At 41.0% G+C, this 12,930-nt stretch overlaps 1 protein-coding gene across 1 annotated transcript in view; it reads right to left on the minus strand.

The window, feature by feature from the left end:
* The window catches only part of BABAM2 (BRISC and BRCA1 A complex member 2), a 396,696-nt gene that overhangs the window by 28,298 nt on the left and 355,468 nt on the right, over positions 1-12,930 (minus strand). Inside the window, exon 11 of the mRNA XM_026521231.4 lies at positions 6,044-6,197. Coding sequence (XP_026377016.1) covers positions 6,044-6,197 — 154 coding nt within the window. The remainder of the gene's footprint in view (positions 1-6,043; positions 6,198-12,930) is intronic.

Consider the following 12,930-nt stretch of genomic DNA (forward strand, 5'->3'; position numbering starts at 1 on the left):
AGAAGTTATATCACTATAGCCCACAGATATTAAAAGGAAAACGAGGGTATATTATAAACAATCTTGCACCAGTCAACTCAACAACTTAGACGGGATAACTTGCTTAAAAAAACACAACTTGCTAAAACTAACACAAGAAAAAATGATGAGTATCCCTATATTTAGTAATGATTTCTTTGAATTTCTTTCCATAAATAAAACTCCACTGAACATAAAAAAAATACTGCTGAACCTACATAAACTCAGAAACAGAGGTGGAAGGAAAATTTTCCTGTATGAAGCCAGCATGGTGTGTTTATCAAAATCTGACAGGATAACACAAGAAATCTCAGACCAATATCACTCATTAAAATAAGTGTGAAAATACAAACATCTTAACACAACATCAGTAAATCAAATCTAATAATATAAAGGATACACATCATGACTGAAGAGGTTTATTTATTCCTGGAATGCAAGGTTGGTCCAATACTCAAAAACTAATTAACGTAATTCACCACTTTAATAGAATAAAGCAAAACCATAGGATCAGGCCAATAGATACAGAAAAAGCATTCTACAGAATTCGACACCCATTCATGACAGAAACTCTTAGCAAAGTGGGCATATAAGAGAACTTCTTCAATGTGATAGAGACATCTGTGTAAAACCTACTGCTAACCTCAACCTTAATGTGGACACATAAGGCAAGATGTCTGCTCTTACCACCGTGTACAACATTATACTGGAGGTCCAAGCCAGTGCAAGCAGGTAAGAAAAAGAAATTTAAAAACACAAAAATAATAAAGATGGAAATAAAAAAGCCGTTAACAGATGATATGACTGTTTATGGAAAAAACGCTAAGAAAACTACAAAAAAGCTACTAGAATGGAGTAGTAATCATGAACTTAGCAATGTCAAAGGGCACCAGATCAATACAGAAAAATCATTTGTATTCCCATATACCAGCAACAAGTTGAAAATAAAATCTAAAAAACTATCATTTATAATAAAAGCAAAACCACCTTAAAAATGCACGACTTGCACACTGAAATCTCAAAACACTTCTCAGAGAAATTAAAGAAGACCTAAATAAAACGCTGTTCATTGATTCGAAGATTCAATATTGTTAAAATGTCAATTTTCCCCCTTGTTGATCTATAGATTTAATGCCAACCAAAATCTCAGTGGGCTTTTTTTTTTTTTTTTTTGAGGGGAAGTTGGAGTTGGAATTGACAAACTAATTCTAAAATTTATATGGAAATGCAAAACACCCAGAATAGCCAAGACAATCTTCAAAAAGAACAAAGTTGAAGAATTTACATTTCCTGATTTTAAGAAATATTGGGCTTAGCATACCAACAGAAAAATAGACCAATGAAACAGAACAGAGTATCCAGAAATAGACCCACTCATATACAGTCAATTTATTCTGACAAAAGCATGAAGGTAATTCAACAGAGAAAGAAAAACTTTTTTCAACACATGTTGCTGGCATACCTGGATATATGTAAACAATTAACTTCAGCGGCCATCTCATACCGTACACAAAAATTAATTTGAGATGGATCAGAGACCTAAAACGTCAAACCAAAATGAAAGCTCGTAAAACAAACAAACAAACTTAGAAGACTCTCTTTATGACCTTGTGGTAGGCAAATAATTATAAGGCTACAAAAAGCATTAACATAAAAAGAAAACACTAATAAAATCAATTTCATTAAAAATAAAAATTTTTTGCTCATCAAAAGACACCGTTAAGAAAATGAAAAGGCAAGTCACAGATTCAGAGAAAATACTTGTAATGCATAAATCTGACAAGTATATAAATACTTAAATCTTAAAACTCAATGATAAAAAAATCAACAACCTAATTAAAAATAGGCAAAATTTGGACAAATACTTCTTAAAAGAAGATATACCAATAAGCACATGAAAAGATGATCAACATCATTAATCATCAAGAAATTAAGATTAAAAAACACAATGAGATCTCATTTCATCCCTTCTGGAACAGCTAAAATTAAAAGACTGACAATACCAGGTGTCAGAGAGGACATGGAACAAATGAGGCCCTGTATATGGCCAGTGGAAGTGTAAGCTGGTATAAAGACTTCAGAAAAAATTTGTCAGTTTCTTATAAAGTTAATCATACACATACTCCCCCCCTTCCCAGTTATTTACTTACAGAATTGAAACTGTATGTCTATAAAAAGGCTCATATAAGAACATACTCAGCAGCTCATTTCATAAAGTCCCCAAACTGGAAACAACCTAAATATATATAAGCGGATGAATGCATTAATAAATTATGGTATATTCCTGTAATGGAAATTCCTCAGCAGTAAAAAAGGAATACTAGAACAGATAAATCTAAAATAATTATGCTGACTACAAAAGACACAAAAGCGTACAATCTGTATTATTCCATTTATAGGAAGTATCTAGAAAATGAAAAGCTAAGATGTGACAGTGTCTGTCCTGGGGATAAGGAAACTAACCGGAAAGGGTAGAAGGTAACTTTGTCAAAACTCCATCAAAAGATATACTGAAATCTGTCCACTTCATCTTTGTAAATTACACTGCGACAAATACCTTTAAAAAGATAGATATGCAAAGCCCCTGCCTTCAAAGAACTCACAATCTGATTAAGGAAATGAAATAACATAAAGATGTGAAAAAGAACAATACAAGAGATTTCAAAGCAGCACACCCGGTCCTTGGCTTACAGCGCTTCCACTTAATTTGTTGACTTTACGAGGGTGCAAAAGCAACATGCATTCGGTAGAAACCGAACTTTCGAATTTTGAATTTTGATCTCTTCCCGGGCTAGTGATACGTGGCAGGATTCCCGAGATGCTGGGACTGCAGCTCCCAGTCCGCCGCGCAATCGCAAAGGTGAACAACTGGTATGCTTACAACCATTCTGTCCTCAACCATGCTTTCTTTCCCTTTCAGCACACTATTCAGTAAATTATGTGAGATATTCAACACTGTGTTACGAAATAAGCTTTATGTTAAGTGATTTTGCCCCACTGTGGCTAAAGTTAAGTGTCCTGTGCACATTTAAGGCAGTGCTATGCTAAGCTATGATGTTGGGGAGGTTAGGCGTAATAAATGCATTTTCAGATTACAATTGATATTTTCAATTTATGATGGGTTTCTAGGGACATAACCCTTTCATAAGCTGAGGAAGATCTGTACGTGACAACTGTCAACTGAGACGAGGAAGAGCGGAAGAAGCTGCCTGCACGTAGGCATGGATGGAGAAAATCGGACGGAAGAACGCTGAAGGATTTGAAGGGGCAGGAAGGGGGGGGGGGAGGCATGAGCAAAGGCACTGTGGGACAAAGCAGAAGGTCCATTCACCGACCCTTCATTTCAAGCCCATGCACTAGCGAAGAGTATAGTCTTGTTTTATAGGATCGAGTTCAGAAAGGTCAATAGCCCTGCCCAAGGCCACAGAGTTTATTGGATTAGAACTTGTGATAGGAGCTGGGCATGGGCTTGCGTGACCCCAAAGCCTGTGCTCACCCAGTAGAGGGCATTTCACTTGTGAGGACAGAATTTGCTGGACAACCATGAGCAAGAAGCACATGTCATAGGAAAAGCTCTGGTCAGTGCCAGAAAGTGTCCTTCCTGAGTTCACATGTTTAGAATTTTGCTCTAGAGGAGGGAATAAACAGCTGACTCCACTCAAAGGGCTCTACTGCTGTTCATAAACCGTGAGAGTGTTTATGTCATGGGCAGAGCTCTCCAAGTGAATTATAGCCTTTTACGCACTGTGCACATACAATATTTTCACAGGACAAAGAAACAGGGCGTGTAAGGAATGCTGCAGTTGACCTTTCTCTCTTTCTGTCCTTTCTCTCCAACCTTCTCCACCAATCTCAAGCCTGCCTGCAGGACAGTTCTGATTGTGTTTATCCATTACCTGGCTTTCTGACACAGCCCAGGGAAGTTAGTTGGTTCAATTTCAGAAGAGAGCTTTTAAACTATTTCTTCTTCCTAGCCCAAGCGGCTGGCTTTCTCTTTTATTACATTTAAAATGAATCCATCTTCACTACAGTAGAAAGCAGATTTTTTTAACTTTACTTCAGATGTTTTCTTTAGACTGGTGTTAACATAAAGCAAATGTCTCTTGCAACTCTGAACCAATCTGTTAAGATAAACAGGCTTCACTTACGATATTCCTATACTGAAATCACAGGCTTGTGGTCTGCAGCTCCTTAAAGACTCAATTCATACATGCTAAAATGTCTAGTTAAGAAACACACGCACACACACGCACGCACACACACAGTTTTGCCATGGAAACCACAAGGACATGTCTGGTTCAGACTCCACAGCACATACCACAAATAACAGCCCATCTTCTAAGGGCAGATCTTGTATATACACAGGGAAAGCCCAGAAAATTAAACAATTGCAATACCCCAAACATAAAACTTATTTTTTAATCCCTTTTTTTTCAAGTCTGTTTCAAGATATGTAAGTCTTAATCATTGTTATTAGGTACATTTGCAGATGTCTGTTGTTTTCCTTAAATAGAATTTCAGACTTGGAACTCATGGATAAAAAGGGGAAATGCAGGGAGAAAGGGCACACTGAAGTCTCAGATGCTACTTCCGGATTCTACAGATGAATGTGGAAAGGTCTGTGCTACTACAGAAGCAGCCGGTCATTACTGAACAGAGCCCCAATCCTGATTAAGTGAAGGTTTTGGACCTACAGAAAGTACAGGAGATGCCAGGAGGCCCCCTGGGAGCGAAAGAGGTCCCGGGGAGGGGGAGGCAAGAGCAAGAAATCCTACTAATCGAGAGCATTCTAGGTCTGGCAGGCCAGGTTTTGTTAGTACTTAAAACTGTCAGAAGTCTGGTATGATAAAGGCTTTGATCTCTCCTGCTGGGCTATAAATTCCAGGAAGACATGGACAACTTCCAACGTGTTTATCACTCTACCCCAGCACGGAGCTCATTGCCTGGACCATGGGAGATGCTCAATGCACACCGAATGACTGAATGAAGAGGATTTAATAAATACCCTTCGTATCTGTGATTCTGTGGATCTCGTCATCCTTCAGCTGGGATCACAGGCGTGACCGTGGGGCGGTTCAGACTGATAAAGTAATGACCACCTGCTACTCCAACCATAACTTATTTTGGGAAACTATGATTTTGATCCACTGTTGCTTCAATCTAGGAGGCCATGGTTCATGAAGACTGGTGTTCCAGACACTAAAGTCCTACCCCTAAAACACCAACATACTTGCACATTTACCTATCCCACAGGACTTGTGAACGCCTTCCACAGATAGGTTCACGGGCAGTACTAAGCTCCAAACTCTAGCGAACTACAACCTCTATCAAATTCCCAGCCTACTTCCGTACGGGTTCCAACAGTTCCAAGCTATTTGTGTAGCCATTTATTCAGACGAGGAAGACACAGGCCCTATTTTGGGCAATGGCTGTAGAGATGCAATGAGGTATATTAATCAGTTTGTTCCTTCACAGACGTTACAGCTCCACATGAAAAACTTGGTACTGGACCCATGTATTGACCACTAAGCAGAAATTCTATTTGTTTACTGTCAGCTGAAATTCTCCATTAAAAAATACATATACATGAAGTAGCTGCCAATGTTTTCACCATCAGCACCATTTATCCACAACTCTAATTCCTCTAGTACTTTTTCTCTAATCTAAATAGACTGGTAGATTTCAGGTAACTCCTATAACCTGTTAAAAACAACAATAACAACAACAATCTACCTGATGAGTCTAGATAAGGGCTTGGCAAACTTTTTCTGTAAAGGGCCAAACAGCAAATATTTTTAGCTCTGCAGGTCGTGTGTGATCTGTTGCAATTTCTCACTCTGCCACGGTAGCATGAAAGCAGCCATACAAAATAAGTAAAGAAATGGGCGTGGCTGTGTTTCAATAAAACTTTATTTACAAAAGCAGGCACAGGATAGGATTTAGCCTGCAGGCAGCAGCTTGCCAACCCCTGGCCTAGATAAACAAAATGCTCTTACTTGTAGGAAACAGCAGTGGATTCACTTACTTTGCTCTTTTGGCCATTTCATTTCCATCCCATCTGGGGCTGTATGGATAATTTTTTTGGGCCTGGGAATAAAGCTGTCCACTGTTGGTAAAATGATAGACGGACTGGAATGTGAGAGTCGGCTGGTCTCGAGGGAAAAACAGGGGCAGGTCGACTGCAAGACAAAAGAAAAGAAACAAGTTAGGGCTTAAATGTATGGGCTAAACCTGGATGCTGCGGACAGACTATCTGAACCACAAAAACTGTTTGAGGCTTAGGTAAAAGGTATGGAGAGGGGGAACAAGAAATACCAAGGTGCCTTCCCTGACTTCAAGTAGTTTACAATCTAGGCACAGAAATGAAAACCACACATAAATAAGTTTAACCAATATGAGGCATGATGCATGGGTGCTGACCGAACGCTATGAAGTGGTCACAAAAGCCAGGCACTCCCAGCCATGTGAACTCCTCCTACGGCACTGACCTTGTCCAGGATTCCATAGAGAAGTCAGTTGATTATCTGTTTTGAGTCTCTATTAAATCAGAAAGTCTTCAAAGGTTGGGCAGTACCTTCCTCATCTAGCATTTGATGGAGGGGGTGGGACGGAGGCTGTCCTTAAGGAACGGATTAGGAACGGGGAGCAAGAGAGCAGGTGATAATCTTTCTACTTTATAGGATACAGCCACTGGACCACCAGCAAAAATAAAGTTATCACTTCACTTCCAATCAAGCAATGAATTCTGATACTCAGCAGTTTGAAGCTTCTCCAGATGTGTTACCACATATAGTTCCTAAACCAGTGGGGGCTCCTTAATGGAACGCAACAGGGGCTCATCTGAACACTGTATTATGTCTGCTGCGGGAGTGCAGCCTGATTCCAATGTTTAATGCTAACCAGTATTATGGGCTTGTATCTATTCATTTTGGGGTCCTTTAACTCAATTTTTAAAAATAAAATGACTCCTTCTTTTTTAGTTTGAGGCAAACGGACATTACAAACACAGACTGTTTCAACAGCACACTCCTCAAGGCATATAATGTTTATTTGTGTGGGTGTTATCACTTCCAGGGCAAAGAACAGGCACATTAACTTAGGAAAATACAATAATGAGAAAAAAGTGTGTACAGAATTTCCTAGCTTTACAGAGTACTTTTAAATATTTTCTCTAATTTGAGACTTACAATTCCATGAAGCAGACATTCTTTTTACCATGCGCATTTAACAGACGAACAAACTTGACACTCCAAAGAGGTTGACTAACCAGCCCCTGCCCTAGCTAGGTGGAGGCAGGGCTCAAATCTAGACCCATGGTGTAAATTCTGAGCTCCTTCTATTGAGCCCCACTGTCTCCTGCTCTTCATGATACTGGCACAACCTGCTCACAACACATTCACTGTGTCATCACCACGGTCTAGGAAGCTAAAGTCTCTACGGTGAAGAATGTACAAGATTCATCTTTCTGGCTACATGAGGCAAATATATGAAAATACACACTAGCTAGCTGTGTATGTGTCACCATGCCAGTATAGGGTGACATTTGACTTGGGCTCGGCCCTCTAACCGTCCAAAATGATTTCATGAAGGAAAAGTCAGGTTCGTAGCAAACTTTTAAAAAACCCAAGCAACAAGAAACAGAAAAACTGTCCAGTGGCAAGACCTCTTAGGCCACAGAGCCTATCTGACTCTGACTCAGTCCTGCAGGGGGTTTCTGCATATGAATCACCACAACCCCCAAAAAGTAGCAAGACTGTGAATGTCCACTCGTAAGTCACATTTTCCACGTGCCTCAACGCAGTTTCAGCACATGCTTATTTGTGCCAAAGCAGAGATTTAGTAACATGCAGGAACAATACAAAATATGAAAAACAGACTGACTCAAATTAGAAATAATCCAATTCAGAAAACCCGCTTGAGTCCCTTTACATTACAAAGCATGATTTGTAACATCTTCAGTCATCTTGAATAAATATTGCTTTCTAAAATTAAGTTTCTATCTTTCCTTTTTTTTTTTTAAAGATTTTATTTATTTATTTTACAGAGATAGAGACAGTCAGCGAGAGAGGGAACACAAGCAGGGGGAGTGGGAGAGGAAGAAGCAGGCTCCTAGCGGAGGAGCCTGATGTGGGGCTCGATCCCATAACGCCAGGATCACGCCCTGAGCCGAAGGCAGACGCTTAACCGCTGTGCCACCCAGGTGCCCCAAGTTTCTACCTTTTCTGATTAGTCACTGCACCTCCTCTAATTTTAGAAAAAATGCCCATTCGCATACAGTTTAACTTGACTTCAACTGTTTATACTACATGTTAAGTTTCCAAATATAAAACAAGATTCACGTTAACCCCCAGAGCGGTCATGAACAGCGCTGGTGAAAAGTATTTAACACGTAAGCTTCCCTTCAAAAATGCAGTCATTTTGAACAATAGAATTCAATTCTAAAGTAAGTACAGTCACATTCAGTATTGAAGTAATACAGAGAATACCACAGTACTCGTGACTGTCAAGCTACCAGCTTTTTCTGGGCTTTGGAATACATGGTATTTTTTTGTTCCTGTTATTTTGTTTTGTAGAAAATGAGCCGCCGGTATTTTGACATGCTGAAAGATGATTTTCCCACCTAGTTCTGAACCATCCACTTTGACCCCCTAAATGCCCAATTCAGATCAGAAACGATTCAAAATGTGAATGTAAATTTATTTACCCAGGCAAGTGAATTGTTCTGATTAAAAGAAAAAAAAAATTGCCAGCCAGCTACATGCTGATATGTACCGTGATCCCAGAAAAACATTGATTGCATGATTATTTCTCCATGGAGCTTTTTCTAAAAAAGTAGAGTCGAAGCCAATATTAAAATTTGAGCATGGTAGCTAGAGGATCAGCAAAGCAGGAATGGTCAGAGTACCAGAGAAATAAAATCGGTAATCTGCATATGAGAAAATAAAATTAAAAAAATACAAATATCTTATTCAACTTAACTAAACTGGATCCTATCTCTCTCAGTCAGCAGTCAATAAAAGGATAGATTCTTCAAAAATGTTCTGTGTAAGAGAGAGTTAATAACTAGAATGTTTATGAGAAATACTTCGCATTTTTCTTGTAAGAATGATTTGAATGGTACAAATTAGTCAGAATTAAAACACACACACACACAAAGCCTGTTTTCCTTATCCCCAAATGTTTCTGCCACTTAACGTTTGCCTATAAAGCTAACTCGTGATTTTTTTTTTTAAGGTTTTATTTTTAAGTAATCTCCACACCCAACGTGGGGCTCAACCCAACCCTGAGATCAAGAGCCGCTTGCTCTGCTCAGCGAGCCAGCCTGGCGCCCCTCACTCATGATTTTCTGACACAAAGTAAAACAATGGCCGCAGGCCTTCAAACAGCTAACTTGCTCTGAGGTGCCCCCTGGGTTCTAAGCCGTTTGGCCTCATAGCGTCAGCTACATCAAAACGGAACATTTTAACCATTGGATTCCTTCGAATACAACCCACCTACCAGCTCCAGTTTGATTCCCAGGGGAAAATCATTCCATTTGGTTCACTCACTCATCGTCAGTACTATTTTGACAACTGCTTCCTATTTCCTTCTTCCTGTAGACAGAGACTGAATTTTGGTCAGCTCTCCATCCACGGAAGGGATGGTCCTCACTTGTTCGGTATAATTTCAATAACCACTGCCAAAGCATTACTTTCTTCAAGAACTTGTTGAAACAAGTCCTTGCCGAACACCTGCAATTCTGCATGACCTGGGCATCGCACAGGATCCGCTCACGGGGCCCTGCTGCCCTGGCGGAGGGCCGGGATCCTGAGCTCTGCACCAGCTTGCCCCGAGCTGGACAGTCGCTGCCGGGAGGAGTCCCGTGGGTCACAGTCCCAGACCTCGTGCTGGTTCTCCAGGCAACTGGCAGCCATGCAGCTTTGACAGGGAGCCGGATATGGACCAATACACTTTGCTGCCTCTCTCTACACCACGCTGGGATTCAGACAGACAGATGCAGGTTTGCTTTCTCTAGTAAACAAGCTTAACTGTCCCCAAATGCTCATCCTTTCACCATAAGATGACTTTATTAGAGTTGTATCTAAATTCGTAAGACTCTCTAGAAATCTGTCACTTCTTCAAAGACCTCGCGATGGAAAAATGGCCCTGAGCAGCCGAAAGCAAGGCCACATCACGTAGGGGATGCGCAGGACAGCTGTCGGATGCTCACTCAGAACATTTCAGGCACAGTTCTCGCAAGTTTGACCATAGGATCTTTCCAGAAAAAAAAAAAATCTAATTATGGCAAGATTGGGGCAAGGTACATGAACAGTAAGTAATGGTAACTAGCAGTCTGGCACAGAGGAAAAAGAGAATAATACATAAAAGTAGACTTAGGAAATCAAAAATAATCCCAGTCTGGGGCCGTTCAGCATAGAATGAAAAGCCCAATCATCCCTCAAGCTATCACCATACCGTAAGTGAGTTCACTCCCAATCCTGGTAACCTGGCAGACACTCTTGGTTCCCTGACAACAGCCATCCATTCTCCATCTTTTTTTTTTTTTTTTAAACAGAGAGAAGGGAGGAGGGACAGAGGGAGACGGAGAGAGGGAAAATCTTAAGCAGGCCCCACACCCAGTGCAGAGCTCAATCCAGGGCTTGATCTCATGACCCTGAGATCATGACTGGAGCCGAAATCCAGAGTTGGACACTTAACCAACTGAGCCACCCAGGTGCCCTTCCACCCTTCTTTTTTATGGGTAGAGCCCTCCCCCCACTTCAGAGTGCAAAAGTGCTGGGTATTCAATCTCTCAGCCTTCCATAAGACCAGGGGATGGAAATGTGACTCAGTCCTGCCAATGAGACCCAAGGGGAAGTTGGCTAGGGGTCTTCTGAGAAATATTTTCCTCTCTGAGTAAAGACAAGTATAAGGAGAAGCCCCCATTTCATTCTTGCCTAGGTCTTGTCATGTGAGATCTTGAGGCTTGGAGCTGTGTACCCACCTTGTGACCATGAGGGGAAAGTCAGCCTGACATTACTGAGCTATTGAATTCATCAGCCCTGGAATGCCCAGCTCTGGATTCCTTGTTATGTGAGATCACAGCGAGTACTAACTACTTCAACCTCTTTTAATCAGGGCTCCTCAGAGTTGCAGTCAAAGGCATCTAAAGAAATGTTATTTCTTGCAGCTTTTGTTCAATAAGGCAGGATAATTGAATACCCAATTTCAGAAGTATTTCCACCAAGCATGGTTGAAAACATTCAAGGCACATAAATAGGAAAGTCTGAGTTGTCAGGAAAATGCAGTTCTGTGGGACAGTTCAATACTTGAAAATGCCAAACAAATGAGGGGTTAACCATAATTGCTTCCCTGGGAGTCACATCATCGGATATTTTCATCCTTATTCACAAGTCAGCCGTTATTTCATTTCTCCAAACCTTCCAAGTGCTATATTGCCGTGTTCCTGGGTCAGCAGGGAAGATACTCATGCCTTCGCTTTGTGTGGTTACGGTGGTGTTTCCATTTTCAGTCCTCTGTAGACTCTCCAGTTCCTCGAAGCCTCATTAGCAGAGTTTTAACCCCATGTTGACTTGCTGTAAACGCCCCTCCAACGATGACTCCATCTGAGGTCAACTCTCCCTAAAAGCAGTTTGCTCACATCTCATCCCCAAGCTTCCCTCACAGTGGGCACACAACCACCCAGCGAAGTCTGCCGCTTATTAACTGACCACCCCTTACTGACACCATCTTAGTAACTGCACACAAAACCTTTGAGACACACGAGTCTAACCATGAGAAAGTGAAACACCACACACCCAAAGCACTCGCCTACAGGAAATATAAAAGGAAAGTTTTCCAATTCAGAAGTATCCTGACCCAAAGCATTAAAAATCAAATAGTGTCTCCTTTTACCATCTCTGTCTTACATTTAAGTGACAGGGGAGGCTAATCACCAGATTTTGTTGAGCAGGCATTCAAATTTTCATTATCTTTTGTGAGATTTGATCACATAGACAGGTTACCTGTGGGGTTTTAATATTACCAAACTAAAGCCTGGGCCTTGAATTCTGCTGTACGTTCTAAACATCTTAATATGGGAGGAGATCGTGTGGTATGGTGGGAAAAAGCACAGCCTTTGGAGTCAGATAAAAATGGGTTTAATTCCTAGCCCCACCATTTATTAGTGGTGAGGCCATAGGCAAAATATTTCATCTCTCTGAATCCTGATGTTCTCATCTACAAAATGAGGATAATTTCTTTCTCAGCATTGCTGACAAGACTGGACAAAAGCAGAGCAGGTCATAAATAAATATGCATTCCCTTCCTCTTCCCCCTCTTTCTTCTTTGTTTGGTTTTCAATCTGGCTTTATCCACTGTTCCACGTATGTGAAATTTCTAACTATGGCACAAACGCTCATAGCACGTAAGTTTTAACTATTTTGATGGCACTTTCTAAACTCTGGACAGACCTTCACATCTCAGCATATATGGTATACTGGAAATAGCTTAGCCTTTTCTTGATGACAGAAAACATGTGAAAAAAAATCATTTCTACATGATGGCCTCCAGTGTTAAGGAAGACTTAGCTTGCTCTTTCCCAATGCCTCCTACCTAAGGGCCAGACCTCTTAAACTGTGCATGGGTAAGAGGTGATGTGCCCTCAGAGTGGCACACTGAGGTCCCCAGGGCTTACCAGGGAGTGACATGCTGTCTGCCCCCTGATGACAAACTTTCCCTACTTCGTTTCCTTTTTCCAGCCAGCTCCTTTTTGTTTTACCGCTTCTCATCAATGCCAACTCTCAATGTCATCTCTCTTTCTTCCCTCTTCTCTTTTGTTTACTTCATTCCACACGTGTCTCAGCTTCTGAAGAGTCGGTGTCACCGACTGTCCTTCCCGAGACCAGAACACAGCGTGAAGCCGGTGCTGCA

The sequence above is a fragment of the Ursus arctos genome, unplaced genomic scaffold (assembly GCF_023065955.2).
Source record: "Ursus arctos isolate Adak ecotype North America unplaced genomic scaffold, UrsArc2.0 scaffold_8, whole genome shotgun sequence".
In the NCBI taxonomy this organism is placed as follows: Eukaryota; Metazoa; Chordata; class Mammalia; order Carnivora; family Ursidae; genus Ursus; species Ursus arctos.